General features: G+C 47.2%; 1 protein-coding gene across 2 annotated transcripts in view; it reads left to right on the top strand.

The window, feature by feature from the left end:
* Positions 1–285: 285 nt before the first annotated feature.
* Positions 286–19705, top strand: part of IDS (iduronate 2-sulfatase) — a 30409-nt gene continuing 10989 nt past the window's right edge. The window contains exons 1-8 of one of the 2 annotated variants that reach the window (XM_040999415.1): positions 286–533; positions 1081–1217; positions 1884–2061; positions 4324–4412; positions 7332–7532; positions 9053–9223; positions 14455–14581; positions 18772–18945. In XM_040999415.1, the coding sequence (XP_040855349.1) occupies positions 434–533; positions 1081–1217; positions 1884–2061; positions 4324–4412; positions 7332–7532; positions 9053–9223; positions 14455–14581; positions 18772–18945 (1177 nt within the window). In that variant the 5' untranslated portion in view covers positions 286–433. Of the gene's footprint in view, positions 534–1080; positions 1218–1883; positions 2062–4323; positions 4413–7331; positions 7533–9052; positions 9224–14454; positions 14582–18771; positions 18946–19705 lie in introns of those variants that run through there. The other variant, XM_040999416.1, reaches the window with a different exon arrangement.

The following is a 19705-nucleotide window of genomic DNA, read 5'->3' on the forward strand; positions in this document are numbered from 1 at the left end:
TATTCTCTAAGGAATAGTGCAACATATATAAATACGGAAACGACAGGGTTTCTAGCCAGGAACTGCTGCAGCTGCCCTCCATCGAAGGAAGAGCTGGAAAGTGGTCAGCTGAGCGGAGCTTCCTGGCAGCTGCGAGACCAGGGCTGGGCTCTGCCCTTGGGCTTAGGCTCCGCCCACTGGGGGTTGGATCACGCCCACGGAACCAGGAGGCCTTCAGGCCCCGCCTCTAGGGGCGGTGTGAAGGAAGAGACGGCGCAAGCGCGCCCGCACTCGGGCAGTCGCCCGGGCCTGTGGGCCCGGGGAGGCTCCGTTGCTCGGTTCTTCCGAGTTCCTGACGCAGTGGCTGTGGTGGCAGCTCTGGCCGCTACTACCTGGTCCTACCCGCCGCAGTCTGTCACCCCCGCCGCCCTGGAACGGCTTTGGCGAAGCAGAAATGCCGCCCCCGCTCAATCGGGGCCTGTTGGTCCTGGTCCTGGTTCTGGGCTCTGTCGGCGCCGCCTTGGAATTTATGGCGCAGACCAACTCGGCAACAGGTGCCCTCCCCGACTCCACCTCGCCCCATCCTCCTCGCTCTCCTTTCCTACGCCCTTCCTTATTTTCCTCCCGCTATTCCTTCTTCCAGCCATACATCTACCCGACCCCATCTTCCTCCTTCCTCCGCTTTCCGCCCCATTAGTCATCCTTCCCTTTTCCCTCCCTCCCTCCTTCCATCTTCGCTTCCGTCCTTCTGCCAGTTTTGTCTCCTTCCGTTCCTTTGTCCCTCCATTACCTCATCCCTGCTTGCTTCCTTCCTTTATCCATTTCTCTTTGCTTTTCTCTCTCCCTTTATCCACCCGTCGTTCTTCTGTCGGCTCATTCTTCCTTCCCTTTTCTCTCGAAATTCTTATTTCTTTTCCTCCGTCATTCCCTCCCTTCATTGTCCAGGCTTCGAGCCATAGTCCAGGTATAATGCTGTCACCCAGGACTCAAGCTTTTCCTTTGCACCGCACTCCCACCCTTGCTGTGAGGCCCACCTCTCGGGACCCTGCTGGGGGTGGCTCAGTGTCAGTGCCCTTACCAGAGCCCCTTCATGCCATGCAGATCTTCTGAATGTCCTTCTCGTCGTCGTGGATGACTTGCGCCCCTCCCTGGGTTGTTACGGGGATAAACTAGTGAAATCCCCCAACATCGACCAGCTGGCATCCCGCAGTCTTCTCTTTCAGAATGCATTTGCCCAGGTAGGTGTAGGAAATGTGTGTGTGCCTGGCATATACATGCTTTGCCATGTACTGGGTTGGGGCAGGGGACCTTCAGCTATTGTTAGGTGGCACTAATTGTGCCTGGAATCTTCGTCAGAGGAAAGCATAATGTGAAAAATGGTGGTTCAGAAAATCCTGTTGTCTGCTGAGAACCTCGTATCTTCAAGGTTGTGTATGTCCCTCCTCTTCTGGTAGGGTGGGTGCACCCTGCTTCCAATACATTCAGGATAGCTTTTTTTGTCTTTTGTACTCAAATGGGGGATTGCCTGGTGCTGCAGAACGACACCCACAGATCTTCCAACATGAGCACTGGGCAAAAACCAGGCAGCTGCAGTAGCTCTGCTGGCTAAACACTAACAGGGCTTCACCCACAGGCTACCTCATCTTGTTCACCTGGACAACGCTGTCAGGTAGGAGGCCGTGGTGCTGGCTGCTTTGGAGGAGCTGATTTCTTGCCTTTTTCTTGAAGGGAAGCCTTCAATCCATGGCACCTGTGTGAGGCCCACATTGCACTGGTTCGCTTTGAGATGTGCATGACTCAGCTGCCAGGCTCTTTCCTGAGGGCCTGGGGAGGTTGCCTAGCTACCTTGGAGCTTGCGGATAGGTTTCATCGAGATAAGGTTAACCTCTCCTTCTCCCTAACAGCAAGCGGTGTGTGCCCCCAGCCGAGTGTCCTTCCTCACCGGGAGGAGACCCGACACCACGCGCCTCTATGACTTCAACTCCTACTGGAGGGTGCATGCTGGGAACTTCTCCACCATCCCTCAGTACTTCAAAGAGAATGGCTATGTGACCATGTCAGTTGGAAAAGTCTTTCACCCAGGTACTGCTCAATGTCCAAACTGTGGGTTTTCTTGTTTTGTGCGTGAGTATGGACATTCCCTCCTAGGGGAGGAGCTGTCTGGGCGTGCACCATCTTGGGCATTGCTGCTTTCCTCTAAAACTGCATCTCAGTTTGCCTTCCTATTCTTAACCAAAGTGCAAAGGGGTAGGAAATGTGCTCCTTTCAGAGCCTGCAGGCGGTGCTGCCTGGGTGATGGGGTACTCTTTCGGGGTGGGGGGGTGGCAGTATTGGGTGTGAGTCAAGCTCTGGGACTACCTCCGTGCCTTCCAAGCTCTCTGGAGGTAAAGGTAGGGGCAGGGAAAGAACGTCTACCGGTGCTGCTGTGGTGAACCTGTTGCCCAGTGAGGGAAGAGCAAGGTTCAGTGAGGGATGCTGCCCACTCTGGGAGAACTGGATCAGCAAGCTGAGTGATAGCTGTGGGCCTGAGCCCGTGTGCTGCCAGGGGTGCTGGGCCTTGCCTTGAACACCCCTGATAAACTGGCTCTCCTTTATGGGCATGGCAAAATAAGAATGTAGAACAGGTAAGCTTAAAAAAAAACATTTAAAAAAAGTTTCATGAAACACATGATTATACAATAAAGCATGAAAGTAAAGGTTAAAGAACATAAATTAATCGTAGTTTTGCCACTGTAAAGATAGCTGCATTTTCCCTTCCTATTTCAGGTATACTATTTTTCTCATGTGAGATTGTCATTATTTTTCTCATGAGGCTTATACAATTCTGTGTCCTGAATTTTTTAAAAAAAGATTTATCAACTTAAAGGCAGAAGGGCAGAGAGATCATCCATCAACTGGTTCATTCCCCAAATGGCCACAACAGCCAGAGCTGGGTATACAAAAACCTGTAGCCAGGAATTCCATCTGGTTCTCCCACGCTGGTGGTAGGAACCAAGAGCGCCTGCATCCAGAGGCTTTAGCAGGGAATTAACTAGCTCTGTTATATGGGTTGCAGGCATCCAGAGCACGAGTTTAACCTGACAGTGCTCACCTTTAAATCCTCAAATTCTTGGCCCAGCAGGATGACTGATTGGCTAAATCCTCACCTTGCATGTGCTGGGATCCCATGTGGGTGCTGGTTCGTGTCCCAGCTGCTCCACTTTCCATCCAGCTCCCTGCATATGGCCTGGGAAAGCAGTGCAGGATGGCCCAAAGCGTTTGGACCCTGTACCTGTGTGGGAGACCCAGAAGAAGCTCCTGGCTCTTGGTTTTGGATTGGCTCAGCTCTGGCCCTTGTGGCCATTTAAGGAGTAAGCTAGTGCAAGGAAAATCTTTGTCTCCGTAAATCTGATCTACCTTTCCAATAAAAGTAAATTTTTAAGAAAATCCTCAACTTTAACAGAACATTTTCCCTCAATGTTATTCTTCTGAGCTCGCTTTTAAAGGGCATAGTAATCTAACATACATACAGGTGTGCCATCCTTTAATCCAAGTTGAGGATTTCACTACTGTACACTCCCTGGCACAGAATTCTCTGGAAGCAGAGAGCTGTTGATGGGTAGTAACACCTTGTCCTGCGTTTGCCACAATTTTTTTTTTGTAATTTTGTTTATTTGAAAGGAGCAGGGGAGCACATACAGGGAGAGAGATTTTCTCTGTAGAACTACTTCTTGAAAACCTACAACACCTGGAGTTTAGCCAGGCCGAAACCAGGAAACTAGAACTCAATCTGGACTTGCCCCTTGGGTTACAGGAAACCAAATAGTTAAGCTCTCAGTTGCTCCCTCAGGGTGTGGATCAGCAGGCAGCTACTCCCTCTCAGGGTGTGTGTCAGCAGGCAGCTGGATGCGGAAGCAGAACTGGATCTTGAATCCAGGCAGCTTGGAATGCACTGTGAATGAAGTGCCATCTTAATTATTGGGCAAAATGCTGGGCTCCCAACCCTGCCATTGATTGCTATGAAATTGACCTTGCAAAAATTACTTTATCCTCTTGGAGCCTTCAATTCCTTGCCTAGGTTGGCTAAGAGGTTCCAGCACAGGCTCTAAGGAGATGCGCTGTGTAACCCCTGTCTTCCTTAGGGCTGATACACATCACTAGGCAGTGGGGGAAAGGAAGGCAAATGCTCACTCCTGAAATAGAAATCCGGAGTTGATTGTCGTAGAAACTTGGATGAGGAAGTAGAGGTTCAAGCAGGGGAGAGTCTGTCTTCCAAGATCTTTACAAAGTTCTAATTTTGGAGGGTGGTGCTTTGAGAGACCTTCGTGTCTTATTTAATGCTTTTCTTTGTTTCCTCCCTTCAAGGTATATCATCCAATCATAGTGATGATTTTCCCTATAGCTGGTCTTTTCCACCTTATCATCCTTCCTCTGAGAAGTATGAAAACACTAAGGTAATCCTGTTGTGAGAAGGAACTGTAGTTTGCTTGTCTGGAAAATAAGCTATTGTGTATACTGCATGTTCTTTGCAGCTAGTTATACCATGAAGTTGTGGGTTTCAGTCATGACAATGTATTAGAGATAGCTGTTAGAATCTGCAGCATTTTGCCTAGTGGGAGTAGGCATCGTAGAGCTAGTGTTCTTGGAAACTTAGACTGGAGTGTGTCAGACTCATTTTAGTAACTCCTTCATGGTACCCAGGGTGAGGCTCAGAGACCTAGGAATGAGAAGGGAGACCAAAGCTACGGGAACCTTATCTCGGAGTGGGAGAATGATGTACCATGTGTTTTGCTTGGTCCTAATACAGTATGTTAAACTGCTTAGACTTTTGAGAGGGGATTTGCAGTTTGTAACATTGTGTAAGAAAACAATCTTCAAGGGCAGTTAATTTGGGTTCAGAGGAATCTTTAGTGTATACATCAGTCTAAACTCACATTTAAGAATGTCAGAAAAATAGATGGAGAACTGAAAAATAATTGTTCCTTTGAGGTTTTTGGAGACTTCACATGGAAAGGGTAGACATTTTGGGATGAAGTGGAAGGTGGTGGTCTAAATTCTTCACAGCTTTCCATTTCGGGATACAGTGAAAATGGGGGCCTCTGGTCTTTGCCTTATGGCCTAATTCAGAGCAGAATGAGATTGGAAGAGCCCATTATAATCGCACAAAAGCTATCTTGCTGTACTTCTGCCCTTATCCCCCTCCTGACTACTTCTCAAAATGACAGATCTGATTGTAGCAGATCCCCCTTGACTGCTGCAGATCATGCGTGTGTGGAGGGTGAACAGTGATTTGACACAGGTGCTAACCATCCTTCCTGAAGATGGGCTGAGAGACAAGGCTGTGGAGCATTAGTCGAGAAAGCCCTTTGCGGTAGAGAAACTATGGTCCAAATGAACTTTGTCCTTGTGGCCAGTGCAGTGTTGGATAATGAAGTATTAGGTTTCATTCTGTGTGTGATGCAGCTATGAATCAGGAAATTCCATGGATGAAGGTCATCTTACCCAGTTGATTGGGACTGTGTCACAAACCTTAATCTGTCTGAATTTAATTTTTTTAAAAGCTTTTTTTTGTACTGAAATGTGATTCACCTGCCATAAAAATACTACTTTAAAGTATACAAATCAGTGGTTTTTACTGTATCTACAGTTATACGGCCATCACAAAAATCAACTTCATTTACTTTTTTTTTAAAGATTTATTTTTATTATTTTTTTTATTGGAAAGGCGGATATACATAGAGGAGAGACAGAGAGGAAGATCTTCCATCCGATGATTCACTCCACAAGTGAGCGCAACAGCCGATGCTATGCCGATCCGAAGCCAGGAGCCTCTTCTGGGTCTCCCACGCGGGTGCAGGGTCCCAAAGCTTTGGGCTGTCCTCGACTGCCCTCCCGGGCCACAGGCAGGGAGCTGGAAAGGAAGCGGGGCTGCCGGGATTAGAACCGGCGCCCATATGGGATCCCGGGCATGCAAGGCGAGGACCTTAACCACTTGCGCCACCGCGCTGGGCCCATCAACTTCACTTATTACTGTACCCTAGGAAGAAATTGTGGTACCCGTTACTTGCCATTTCCTCTCAAGTCACAACCTATAACAGCTGATCTGCTTGATGTATTTATGCATTTACCTATTCTGGACATTTCATGCCAATGGAGTGACGTCATCATTTATAGCTGGCTTTCTTCATTTAGCATGATGTTTTTGGACATCTACCATCCAGAAGCCTCTATCTTTTTCACTTTAATGGCTATATAATATTCCATTGTATCACTTTTTATTCCTTATCACTGGTTGGAGGTTTGAATTATTGATAACTTTTAGCTGTTAGGAATAATGTACAAGCATTTTTATGAACTTTTGAAAAATTTGCTTTGGTATGTACCCAAACCTGGAACTGCTAAGCCCCAATATTATGTTTAACTGAGGAAATGCGTGGTTATCCTTCTAAGGTGATTATACTGGTCTACATTCCCACCAGCAGTGTATGAGAATTCCAATTTCTCTGCATCCTTGCTAGCATTTGTTATTGTCCTTTAAAAAAAATTAACCCTTCTTGTGGGCGTGATGTTATATCTCATAGTTTGGGTAATTTCCCTAATGACTAATTATGTTAAGCATGTTTGCATGTGCTGTTGACCATTTATATAACCTCTGGAAGGAATGTCTTCTAGTCCTGTCCATTTTAGTTTTTTTATGTGTTACTTTTGTAAGGCTTTTTGTCATTATTATTTGAGAGGGATGGGGAAGAGAGAGCGAGAGGGAGAAAGCACAAATGGAACTATTCCCCTCATCTGGTGGTTAACTCCCCAAATAATCATAACATCAACAGTTGTGCTAGCGAAAAGGAGTTCTAGGTAAAGCTAGAAACCAAGAACTTAACCCAGATCCCCTGTGTGGGTGATAGGAATGGCTTCTTTGAGCCACTCCCACGGTCTTCCAGGGGGTCCATTAGCAAGAAGGTGGAGTCAGGCACCATATCCAGGAGCTGGACAAAGGAGCCAGACACTCAGTTGGGAAATGGACACTCCAATGAGTAGGCAAAATGCTTGCTCCCTCCTTTCCCATTTTAAAATTTTTATGTATCTTTTCAGTTTTTAATGTTATTTATTCAGTTGTAGGGACAGTTTTGTGATTAGTTTGTCTAGGTTTTCTCTCATTGCTAATGATCTGGAGACAGAGGAGTAGTAGCAGGGAATTAAATGTGGGTTAACTTGTGGCTGCTACCTGTGAAAGACACAGTTCTGATGTGCTTTCTCAGTCTGAATGGTTAATAGCAAAGGGCAATGATGTCAGTGTTACATGCAATGTGTGTAATGTTTCATTTCTGTTTACTTCATTTCAAAAGCTAATATTACGTATTTTGTTTTGGAAGACATGTAAGGGACAAGACGGAAAACTCCATGCCAACCTGCTTTGTCCTGTGGATGTGGAGGATGTGCCTGAGGGCACCTTGCCTGACAAACAGAGCACAGAGCAAGCCATTCAGTTGTTGGGGAAGATGAAAACGTCGGGCAGTCCTTTCTTCTTGGCTGTTGGCTACCATAAGCCACATATCCCCTTCAGATACCCCAAGGTGAAGAGCTGCTGGGGGGCTGATCCAATACAGCTACTACGGCCACGGTTGTTGAGGGAGAACTTCATGTAATGAAGGTGGTCATATGTTACTATTCCAGTTGCCAAGGATGCCTGATTGATGCTAGTGTAAAGATGAGGTTCAGAGCTCAAGGTCAAGAAGTAGTCTTAGGGCATGTCAGCATTTGGAAAGATGCTTGAATTTCTACTTTCCTCTGGGGGATTTTATTTCCTTTGCTGGAATTTGTTGAACAAATGTTATGTAGGGTGGCGAGATGATGAGAGGGAAGGGAGTCAGAGCTGATGTCCAAAGCCTATAGTAGAGGATGGACCTTGGAAAGGATTCCTGGCTTTGAGTAGCCATCATCGACGAGTGTCTCCCCTCTGCTTCCTGAGCCAATCAGTTCAGACCTCTTAATATTTGTTGGAACCTCAGATCCTATAATTGTATATCATTTAGAGCATGTGGCTTTTTTCCTTTTTGTAATCTTTTTCAATTTTCCCTAGGGACGAATAGTCCATCCTTTTAACTTTGCCCAGATTTCCTCACTTGTAATGGGAGTAGAGCCCAGAAGGAAGGCTCTTTGATGCTGCAGGTGTCTTGTCTTGATTGGCTCAGGGGATCTTGCTTCCCAGTAGAAGCTTCTAATCCCCTTGATAGAAGCCTGTAAGACTCACCTCTCCTGCATCTTTGTAGAAAAGAGTTAACACAGCCAGAGTGGCTGTGATCCTCTGAAAGGTCTGCTCACAAAGTTGACCCTTGGCTGACATCAGAGACTTTGATTTCAAGAATGTCCCCATCGTCCCTGGAACTGACGAGTGGTTTACTATGGCCTCAACTGGCAAATGCTATGATTTATGATGAGTCAGTGTTTTCCTTCTGGGAACCTAGGATTCTATGTAGAAGGTGGCTTTAAGGCCAGACCCCAATAAAAGCCAGATGCTGAGGCTTCAGTGAGCACTAGTTGGCAGCATTTCAGGTCTCGTCACACAAGTCATTGCTGGGAGAATGAACTGCATGCTGTGACTCCTCTGGGGCAGCACTCTAGGAGCTTAGCCCTCGTTTTCCCTGGACCTTGCCTCCTGCCCTTTCCCTTGAAGACTGTGTTTGGTTCTTTCCCTGTAACAACTTGGAGCTGTGAGTATCTATGATGGTACGTTGAATCCTCGAAGTTCTAGTGAATTACGAAGTTGAGTAGTTTTGGGAATATCTAACACCTTTCTGTAACACTCTTCCAGTTGGGAATGATATGGGGACAGTAACTAGAGGTTGTATGTTGGAAGAGGACTGCTGCTTGGATTTCAGGAAGCATCAGTTGCATGATTTTATCACATTGAAATCTTGTGACAGTGGCCTAAGGTGTGGGCTTTGAAAAGGGTAAGCGCTGAGGGAGTGACAGTGAGCCACAATGTAAATGCATCCCAGGCTTAGAGAAAACACAGGATAAGCACTTAGAGCTGTTGCTTCATGCCTTTGCAAAAAACTGACAACCTTGTGGCTTTGTGTGTTTTCTACCCAAGGAATTCCAGAAATTATATCCCTTGGAGAACATCAGCCTGGCTCCTGATCCTGAGGTCCCTGATGGCCTACCCCCTGTAGCCTACAATCCTTGGATGGACATCAGGCAGCGGGAGGATGTCCAGTCCTTAAACATCAGTGTGCCCTATGGCCCAATTCCTGTGGACTTTCAGGTACCAAGGACATGCTGTGGGGATATCTTAGACAATGATGGCATGATACCATTGGTGATACCAATTGACAACATTTAAAACTTTAAGGAACTTTCTCTGTGGGAGACATTGTGTGCTGGGTCAGCGGTGATCTGTAGAAATTCTGACATGCAGATAGTACAAGGTGAATCTGCCAGCCAGTGCCCCAGCTTCCAAATTAGAAGTGGCCATGGCAGTGGGCAAGTGGCGTGCATGATTGTCTTTAAGTCACGGGGGATGCTGTTGAATTCAGATGATCAGTAGGGTGAGGAACTCTTCAGTAGCCCAGAATGCTAGGTTTGCTCATACTTGCCGGTTCTCTTATAGGAAAGTGTGCTCTGGTACCTGTCATTTTCAACATTTGACTTTGTGAGCAAACATTGTAGAAGGGGAACTGGAACACCTCCATGTACATTGCTGTCCAGCCGTGATAGCTAGGGTGCCTTTGCCATCGTATGAAGGCAGAACATAAAGTTAGAACCTGATGCTTGCTGACATCCTCTTTACCTGCAAAGTACAGGATTCATGCTGCCCAGTGCTCTTTCTAGATTATTCTGTTTGGAGCTCTGCTTTTCTCTCACCACACAAATACTACAATAGGAAGGCTGCAGTGGATGCAAGAGGCAGTGTTTCTTAGTGTACTTCTTGGACCATCAGCAGAAGAATTGCGGGTGAATTTGTTAGAATTGCAGAGCCCTTGGGCCCGGCACCATGGCCTAGATGCTGAAATTCTCGCCTTGTACGTGCCAGGATCCTATATGGGCACTGGTTCTAATCCCGGCAGCCCCACTTCCCATCCAGCTCTCTGCTTGTGGCCTGGGAAAGCAGTCAAGGATGGCCCAAAGCCTTGGGACCCTGCACCAGTGTGGGAGACCTAGAAGACCTGATTCTGATGTACTCACAAATTTGAGAACACTATTATATATTTTAAAATCAAACCAAACCTATTTGGCACCCAGGTTTTCAGAGCCATGGGTGCTGAGCAGTGTGAATTTTTCAAATCTTTTTTGATTCCTGAGTTCTGAATAGCAAGTAAGACTTTAGAAAGCAGAAAGCTCATCAATTCCTTTATCACCATTTGCATTGCGGGAGTTTTGATGAGGTGACTTGGATGCCATATTTATGACAGTTACTTAAAATGATTGGATTGAGTGCCAGGATAGGAGCTGCGTATTTATATGTGCTGTTTCCTTTGGTTGCCATAGGAACCTAATTGGGCACCTGTCTTGGAAACTCAGAAACGTAAAAGAGGAGGTGTGCTGACTTGCTTCAGTCACAAAGTTAGTGCCTGGTGAAGGCAGTCAGCCCTCAGAAATGTGACTCCGGAGTCCGTGCATGGCTTTGTCAGCACGGGCAGTCTGGCTTCAAATTTAGTACTTCTGCATACCAGCTGCATGGCTTCTATTAAGTCATTTTGCCTCTGTGATCTTCAGTTTCCTTGTCAGAGAAACAGATGGGTAAAGGTTTTCCCTGATAACACTGATTCTGTAGTTTTTCAGTGGACATGGACATTCAGTGGAGCATGGACGTCTAGGACAGTGTCAAGTGCATGCTGAGGTGTCATTCAAGCTCTCCCAATTCTCCTCCTTGCACCTGCATCCATTGGACATATAGCCGACAGTGTGGTGCTTGAGGCCTCTCTCTGTCCTCATGTGCTGGCTCTTGCCCCACATTTACCTTGCTTCCCATTCTCACAGCTTTGGATGTCCGTCTCATTCCAGTCAGGACCAGCTCTCTAACCCAATCAGCAACAGTCGGTGAACTCGGGGCCCGCAGCAGAACATACGCCACTTCCCAGGCCTGCCTGTTCCTCACCATCACCCTGCACACCCCTCCTTTCAGCCGCCCTGCTCCATGCTCTCATTTCCTTCATTTCTCCTGTATAGACCTGTGGTGGCTAGCAAGCCTCTTGGCTTTACTTCTTTCCTGAAGAGTTCAGGCCTTGCTAGCCATGAGAACACCTGTCCCTTTATCATTGTCCCACCTTCAGTACCCTAAGCAGAGGGCAATCCAGCCATGTCCTCAGCTCTGAGTCCTGAGGCTTGCTCAAGAGATTCTATGGAGCAGGTGCATGCAGCGAGAGGCACTCTGCTGCCCAGCTCCAGCTCTAGTGGTCCTATGCAGGCTTTCTGCTTGACTCCTGCCTTTCTCTGCAGCTGCTTTGGACCCTTGCCACTCCTCTCCAGGACAACACCTCTCTGCCTGCTTTCTCGGCAGATATCCTCCCTTCCTGCTTTAGAAATGGGTACTGGTTGTCAGCCACAAGAAAGGGAAGCTAGAACGTGGACATAGGTACAGATAAGGGCTTTACCTTTATCAGCTGTGTGACTCTAGGGAGGTTACTATTTCTGAGCCTCGGAGTCATCATGCATAAGATGAGAATGGCAACATTCACCATAAAAGTCTTCACATGATTGGATGGCACCCAGCAGGTGCCTGGTAAGTGGGCACTATTCATAATCTTTGCCACTGTAATAAGGAGCTTCGTGTGTGCATGTGTTGAGCTTGACATTCTCCCAAATCTCAGAAGAAGAATGACATGGATTTGAGCCCCACCTCACATTGCCCATCTCTGCAATCCAGTGATTGGGGTTTTCCTTTTCCCTACTTTGCCTGTGTGCATATCTGTCCAATATTCCAAAGTGTGCACTGCCTCCTTTGTTCTGCCTTTATCCCTCTCTCTCCTTCACCTGCCTTTCAAAGGAGTCTGATGTCAGTGTGTTCCACATGTGCACCTTCCCTCACTGTGCATTGGTCCATTCTCTGCTCAGGGTTCTGACCCTCAGTCTCACCGAGTCCTTTCACCTGGGTCAACACTGACTTGACAAAATCTATCCTTGTGGGTACTGACCTTCTCTGAGCTCAGTATTCCTTTCTCCTTGTTGACCATCCTCCCCCTTCTGAAAGTATCCATCCCTTTTGGGTTGCCTTGTTAGTCTCCCTGGGTCCCCTCTGCTCCAGGTTCTATGTTGTGCCCCTCTCCTTTGCTTGGGGACTAGGTGTTGCCACCTCAGGGTCAGGGGTCACTCCTAGGCTCTTCCTACCCATGTAGGTGCTGGTTTGGCTCATACGGGCCTTGCATGCAGATGACTCCCGGGAGCACTTGCCCAGCCCAGGCCTTGTTCCTGATTTTCAGACTTGCTTCTCAGCCTTCCTGTGAGAACAGTTTCCAGACAGATAACCATGGAGACCTTGGCTTTGTAGGCTCCTTTGTGATCAGACCAGCGCCCTCAATCTGCCTTTTGTGTTCCTCTTCTGTCCCCCTGCCCTACCCATGTACTAGTGAATCGTACTAATAGACAAAAGTGTAGAGTCATCGTTGGACCCTTAGCTCCTTCTACCATTCCCTCCATCCTCTTTGCTTTCCCCTGCCTGCTTGAGCTCCACAAGTTTCTCTCAAATACACTCTGATGTTGGGATCCTGCAGTGTCTCTTTTTGCAGTGGGTTGTATCTCATTTACTCAGTAACTGTGCTCAGCATCTTATGTGTGCCCAGTGCTGATTTGGTACAGTTTTGTCCAAAGCTACTGGAATCTGTGCTCCAGGATATTCTCATAGACTAACCCCTGGTCCAGATCATGTCACCTCTTTGGTTTGGAACACCTCAGTAACTGCCTTGGCCTTCAGCCGGGGCTATGCATTCATTGCAGAAATGTGCGAGGTGTCTCTCATCTGGCCTGGCTCTGCCTGGTCAGTGACTTCTCTCGCCTGTGCCCTCTTTAGCCTCCAACCACAGAAACATGTTCTTCAACCCCGAACATGTCCTGTTCTTTTAGGACTCCATTGTCATTCTATATACTTCAGCACTTACCCACAGTACCCTAACCCCACTTGTCTGAGTGACTCTTCTCAAAGGCCAACTCCATTGAAGCCACCTTTGATTCCCCAGGCAGACTGGAGGGCCCATTCTTCTGGGTCATTGCTATATCCCACCAGTACTGTGTGTGTTTCTTGTCTCCTTGGTTGTGTATTCACTGGCCAGGTGGTTCTTAAGGATTCAGACCATATCTGCTTGTTGCCTTATTTTTGGAGGCTAGCCTAGGAAGGAGGGAGTACCTTGGCGTATCCTGGCAGGTAGCTTTGGTCCCTGGGAGAACCAGATTTCGCAGAGCTGGAGACTAAAGACTTACCCACCAGTAAGTATAAAGCGTGCCAGGGTTCAGCATCATCTTTCTAGAAAGTTAGATGCGTATCTGTTCTTTTCACTACAGGGAGATATAGCTGAGTCTTGTGTTCTCACCTGGCAGCAGTGAGAGCCTGGTGGGCAGGTACTCTGCTAGTGGCAGGAAGTGGGGCTCATCCAAGTAATGGTTCCTAGACGGGGGTGGGATTCTTTTCCTTGATGTTTGTTAACAGGGTTGGGGATGACTCATGCCAGTCAAGTCTTACGGCTCTTTGAGGACTAGCTATGAAGAGAAGCAATTGCTACTTTGTGTTGAGTTAGAAAATGGTTACAAGCGCTCACTCAGGCCCATTGTTCTGGGTTCCATTGTGTTTTCCAAAAAGATGTATTGAGGTCCTGAGCCCTAGAACCTCAGAATGTAATGTGGAAAAATGATTATTATAGATGAAATTAAGGTGAGGTTTTATTGATGAAGTAAGCCCTAGTCAAGTGTGACTGTGTCCTAGAAGGGGGGAGAGAGATGATAGAAAGCCCACGTGAGGATGGAGGCAAAGTGCACGTTGGGGAACACCGAGGACTGCAGCCAACACTGGAAGCTGCGAAAACACAAAAATTGTCTCTTGGAGCTTTCTTTGCAGACTTAGAGTGCCCAGAGTCAGGCAAGAGCAGCAACTTTCCAATGCTTCAAGACACTCACTTCGTGGTACTTTGTTATGAAGCCACAGGAAATTAATACAGATCCATTTGATCTTTCTCATGCTCTTCAGAGCACTTGTGGGTCCATACTTGGAGGGACTGAGGCAGCAGAAAGGAACAGTTAGGGCCACACGTGTTGATGTAGTCTGTGCCCTCATGTGAAGGTAGACGCACTTAGAAACAGATCTTACCTTAAAGGTACAGAGTGCTCCGTGACTGTGGGTGAAGGGCTGTGGATCTCAGGGAAGCAGTGTTACATCTGGGCGAGAATGTCGTCAAGGGTTAGCACCTGCAGGGCAGAGCCAGTGCTGCTCAATGGGCATTATTTCTGTGCATGCTGTGCTAATTCCCTTGCAGTTGCTTTCATGACTCATGGCATGTTTCTCGTTTGCAGCGGAGAATTCGCCAGAGCTACTTCGCCTCTGTTTCATATGTGGATGCGCAGATTGGCCACCTTCTTAGTGCCTTGGATGCTCTGCAGCTGGCTAGCAGCACCATCGTTGTGTTTACTTCAGATCATGGTAAGCATTAGCAAGTGCCTTGGTGAGGGGAGTTTTTGAGGAAGTCGCCACTTTCTTGCCTAATATACCGTTTAAAATTGTTTTGGACATGGGCGTTTTCTTTTTGTCAGTGGAACTCCAAGTTGGGATAATTCTTTTGTTTAGGGAATCTACTAATACATTAGATTCTCAGAGTCACAACAGATCATAACTATAGCACAATGTTAATGTGATAGTAATACAAAGAGAATAGATTAGATGGAGTTTCATCGATGCTGCCTCTCCGCCTCCTACCTGCCTTCCCTTCCTGCCTAATCAGGTTGTCCTGGAACCTTATCTCAAATTCAGGCCTACGGCAATCCTTGTTTGCTCTTGGTGAACTCACTATTTGTATGAAAGAGTTCTTTTAACCCCTATTTTCCAAATATTGGAAAACTTTTGGTTTTGGGAGGAAGTGTCCAGGATAATTGTGGAAGAGCCCAGCAAGACCTTCGGATTTGGCTCCACCCCTCACTCACACTGTCCTCCCTGCCAAGAGCCTTGGGGGGGGGGGGGTGTCTCAATTTTCTTTCTGTTTCATCTAAGGCTGTTTTCAACTTTCTGCCAAAATGAGTTATCTTTTTTATTTTTAAAAAACACTTATTTTCACTGGAAAGGCAGATTTACAGAGAAGGAAAGACAGAGGAGGATCTTCCGTCTGCTGGTCTAGCCCACCCCAAGCGGCTGCAATGGCCAGAGCTGAGCTGATCTGAAGTCAGGAGCCTCTTCTGGGTCTCCCATGTGGATGCAGGGTCCCAAGTCTTTGGATCATCCTCAACTGCTTTCCCAGCCACAGGCAGGGATCTGGTTGGGAAACTGGGACCCCAGAATACGAACAAGCGCCCCTATGGGATCCCTGTGCGTGCAAGGTGAGGATTTTAGCCACTAGGCTACTGTGCCAGGCCCAAAATGGAATTACCCTTAAAAATCTTAATTTTGAAAAACAAATTTCACCATGCCCAAAGTAGCGCATAAAGCAGGAGTTCCCCCAGTTGCCCACTAGTAATAATCTTGTTTATCTCATCCTCACCCGTGTCCCCAATCCCCAGCCCAGTTTTCAAGTAAATCCCAGTTGCTTCCATTTTCCAACCATTATCCCTAAAGCATGTCGCTTCTTTTTACATACAATCATATTGCTATTGTCATATCTAGAGGAAAAAAATTTTTATATCATCAAATATGAAACAGGACAAAGGTAAATCATAACATATGCTCATGACAAAAAGAGAAGGAGTGGAAGCATATAATACAGGCCCAGACTGTCTTGCCTTTTTATCCCACCTGCCTAGGGGTAACTAACATTGGTGGATTGAGGCTCCATCTGCCAGCCAGTGACTGTGCACATAGGAAGGGTCCTTAAAAGGTTCCTGGAAAATACACACTCTCATATCTTCCACATTAAACTTATGTTTTAATTTAATTTTTTACCACCTTTTTGAAGTCCCTTCACATATACATGGGTATTGATACAACATGTGGTGTATCTGTATCTGATTGACTATGCTGTATGTACTGTTAGGTCCTCCACCGTGATTTAATGTGTCATATGTACTGTCCTTCAAGTCATTTTTCACAGGCCTACCTTGGAAAGTTCTGGAGGTGCCAGGAGTTTTCACATATCCCTGGTGGTCTGCCTTCTACTTCTGACCCTTCTCCTCAATGCCCAGTTTGCTATTCTGCCTGAGCATGCCCTTTACTCTGAATCAGCTGCAGTTGGTTGTAGATAGGCAGCCTCAGCTGCCCTCCTGAAGTGCCCTCCAGCACACCTACCTAGGAGCTGGGAAAACCTGCTGCTTCCTCTGCCTGTGCTCAGGGGCCTGCAGAGCTGGGCATGGGCCTGTGCAACCAGTGCTTTGGGTGCTTGTGACCGCTTCCTCTTTAGCTCCTGTTTCCTTGGTCTGCCTAAGCTGCTGTGGACTTGGTCTCTGGGTAGCAGCCAGAAGCCTTCTAGCTGGCTGGCAGGGTCCTCAGGCTCTTATTCCTCCATCCTTGGGCCTCTCGCAGGCATATGCTCTCTTTAGCAAGACTTTTTTTGCATGTTTGCTCCTGACTAAAGCAACCTGGACCAAAGGCAACACATGACTGGTGAATGCATTTTTGTAGTAGGTAGATCACAGCTTCTGTTTAACAATTTTCTATACGAAGACTCTTAGCTGGGCCTGGAGAAAATCTATACCTGGCACTGGGTGCCACACGGTGGCCAGCAGAGGCCCATAAGCTTAAGGTTTCCATGTTTGGTGATGTCACAGAGAGCCTGGCTGATGTTGCCTCCAGACCTGCATGTGGCTTCCTGTCAGACTTCTGGGACTTGAGTAGAGAGGGTGGCACTGCTAGAGTCCCTCGCTTTATTTCTCTCAAGCTCCTTGACCTTCAACCTTTGAGCTTCCTGCAAGACAGGGGCAACATCATCTCCAAGCTGAACCCCTTCTGCAGCCCTGCTCAGGCAGATCGAGCTCTTCTTCCTGGAGAAGACGGGATGTGGGGCAGCGTGGGGGTGGAGGGATGGCACCTCAGCGAGCTCATGGGGCTGATGTACTTCAGAGACGTGCTGTATTACTGAGCTCCTCCAGATTCTGAAAAGCCCCAGGACCGACAGGGAGAAGGGACTGCCAACAGCGTGGACTGTCCATGACAGGCATGATGTCTCCCTTAACTGTTGATTATCAAGAGGTTCCTTTCAAGTCGGGGTCTTGTTAGAAGAGCGGTGTCGACTAAGAACCAGTCCTGTTCTGGAAAAAATGGATTCTTTGCAGGCTGGGACTCCATTTGCAGCTCAGGCACCACCTCTGAGTGGAGCGTGTGAGGTACAAGCTATGCTTTGCACGATCCTCTCAGATGTTAGCTGGAGGCTATGATGAATGCAGTGCAGTGTGTCAAACCCACACGTGGCAGTTTGTGATTGGCTATTTTTGTAATACTAAATTTGCAATGAACAATTTCTGTCATGCACTTTTTTGTATTAAAAAGAGTGCTCGAGGGCCCGGCAGTGTGGCCTAGCGGCTAAAGTCCTCACCTTGAATGTGCTGGGATCCCATATGGGCGCCGGTTCTAATCCTGGCAGCTCCACTTCCCATCCAGCTCCCTGCTTGTGGCCTGGGAAAGCAGTCGAGGACAGCCCAAAGCCTTGGGGCCCTGCACCCATGTGGGAGACCTGGAAGAAATTCCTGGATCCTGGCTTCGGATTGGCATAGCATCGGCCGTTGTGCTCACTTGGGGAGTGAATTGTCGGACAGAAGCTCTTTCTGTCTTTCCTCCTCTCTGTATATCTGACTTTCCAATAAAAATCTTGAAATCTGCAAACTATATTTTGCAAGTGTGAAGGGTTGTTTTTAATCAGGCTTAAGGATCTGGAATCAAAAGTCTTGTTTTCCTCTACCTTTAAAGATTTGTTTTTTTTATTAGAAAGTCAGATATAAAGAGAGGAGGCGAGACAGAGGAATATCTGTCCATTGATTCATTCCCCAAGTGGCCGCAACAGTTGGAGCTGAGCCAGTTTGAAGCCAGGAGCCTCTTCTGGGTTTCCCACACTGGTGCAGGGTCCCAAGGCTTTGGGCCATCCTCGACTGCTTTCCCAGGCCACAAGCAGAGAGCTGGATGGGAAGTGGGGCTGCCAGGATTAGAACTGGTGCCCATGTGGGATCCCGGCTCATGCAAGGCGAGGACTTCAGTTGCTAGGCCATCATCCGGACCCTCCTTTACCCTTAGAATGTCTTAAAAATTGAGAAAGATATCCTGATCAGTTTTGAATTTCAGCAGGTTTGCCATAGCCCCTTCATGTGTCAGTGAAAGGGAAAGCCTGAGCTGCTGGGAAATTAGTCCAGAGAAACCTAGGCAGAGGGTAAAGATGAGCTTGTCTCAACAAGGCATGCGCATGCGTCCTGCATAGCCCCATGTGGGTATATATACTAGTTGCCTCTTAAAAATAAAAATTGATAATTTCATTTGGAAATGTAATTTTTGTTTTATAAACATTTTAATATTGAGGGCATATGAATGATTTTGAAGCTCAGACTGATACTGTCCTATGAGATGTGAGTATGCCAAGCAATAGCTTCCCTGGCTGCACCCCAGTGCCACCTCGTTCCTTTGGGGTTTACAGCAGGAACCAACGTAGCTAAAATTCACAGGCTATGCTAGGATTATTCATTTTCTGTCTTTTTTCTTTAAACCAGGTTGGGCTCTAGGTGAACATGGAGAATGGGCCAAGTACAGCAACTTTGATGTCACTACGCGCGTGCCCCTGATGTTCTATGTTCCTGGGAGGACGGCTGCACTTCCAGAAGCGGGCGAGAAGCTTTTCCCATACCTTGACCCCTTTGATTCCATCTCAGAACCGATGGTTCCAGGTATAAAATATGTTAAAAGTGATATTGCCTAATAGTAATTGCACCTTTCGTTTCTTTATGACCTATCTTGCCCAACCCTGGACTATCCGCTGCCACAGCCCTTCCTGCCCTGTGTTCCTTCTTGACATTGTTTAGTCAGCACGCATTTCCTGAATACATCCCATGTTGTGGGTGTGGGAACAGTGGCGAACTAGAGCTGACACATCTGGTTGCTGCCCAGTAGGATTTCCGGAGTGGGCAGGGACAAAGGAGCAGGCGTTCTCTCTTGTATGGAGAAAGCTGTCCTACAGCTGACAGCAGTGTGAGCGGGAGCTAGAAGGCGGCCTGCTTCTCTGCCACCTGAGCTGAATCCTTAACCTGCACACTCTGGCGCTTTGGGCAGCGATTCAGCCCTTTGCGCATGTCAAATGGAACATTTTCTATGTTGGCAGCAATGGACTGGCAGCCACTCATCTGTTCAACCACTTGATCTATAAATCTGTTCTGTCCTTCCTAATGGTGAAGGGCAAGTTTATTTTGACGTGATGTGCCAGTCTTTCAAAGCTCTGAAAATAGCAAAAATGACTTCCTCCTCTACCAATCCCTCCTGCCAATTTGCCAATCTGCTGTGCCTGAATATAAACTTCTGTTTCACTTTCAGTCTTCTTTTTCACACACATCTCCTTCTGGAAAAATGGTAGTAATTGCTCCTGACAAAAATCATGGATTCGTACCTTATCCCCTTTCTTTTAAGTTAATTAATTAATTCTTTCTTTTTAGT

Source organism: Ochotona curzoniae, unplaced genomic scaffold (assembly GCF_017591425.1).
Source record: "Ochotona curzoniae isolate NIBS_2020 unplaced genomic scaffold, NIBS_Ocur_1.0 scaffold_1852, whole genome shotgun sequence".
In the NCBI taxonomy this organism is placed as follows: Eukaryota; Metazoa; Chordata; class Mammalia; order Lagomorpha; family Ochotonidae; genus Ochotona; species Ochotona curzoniae.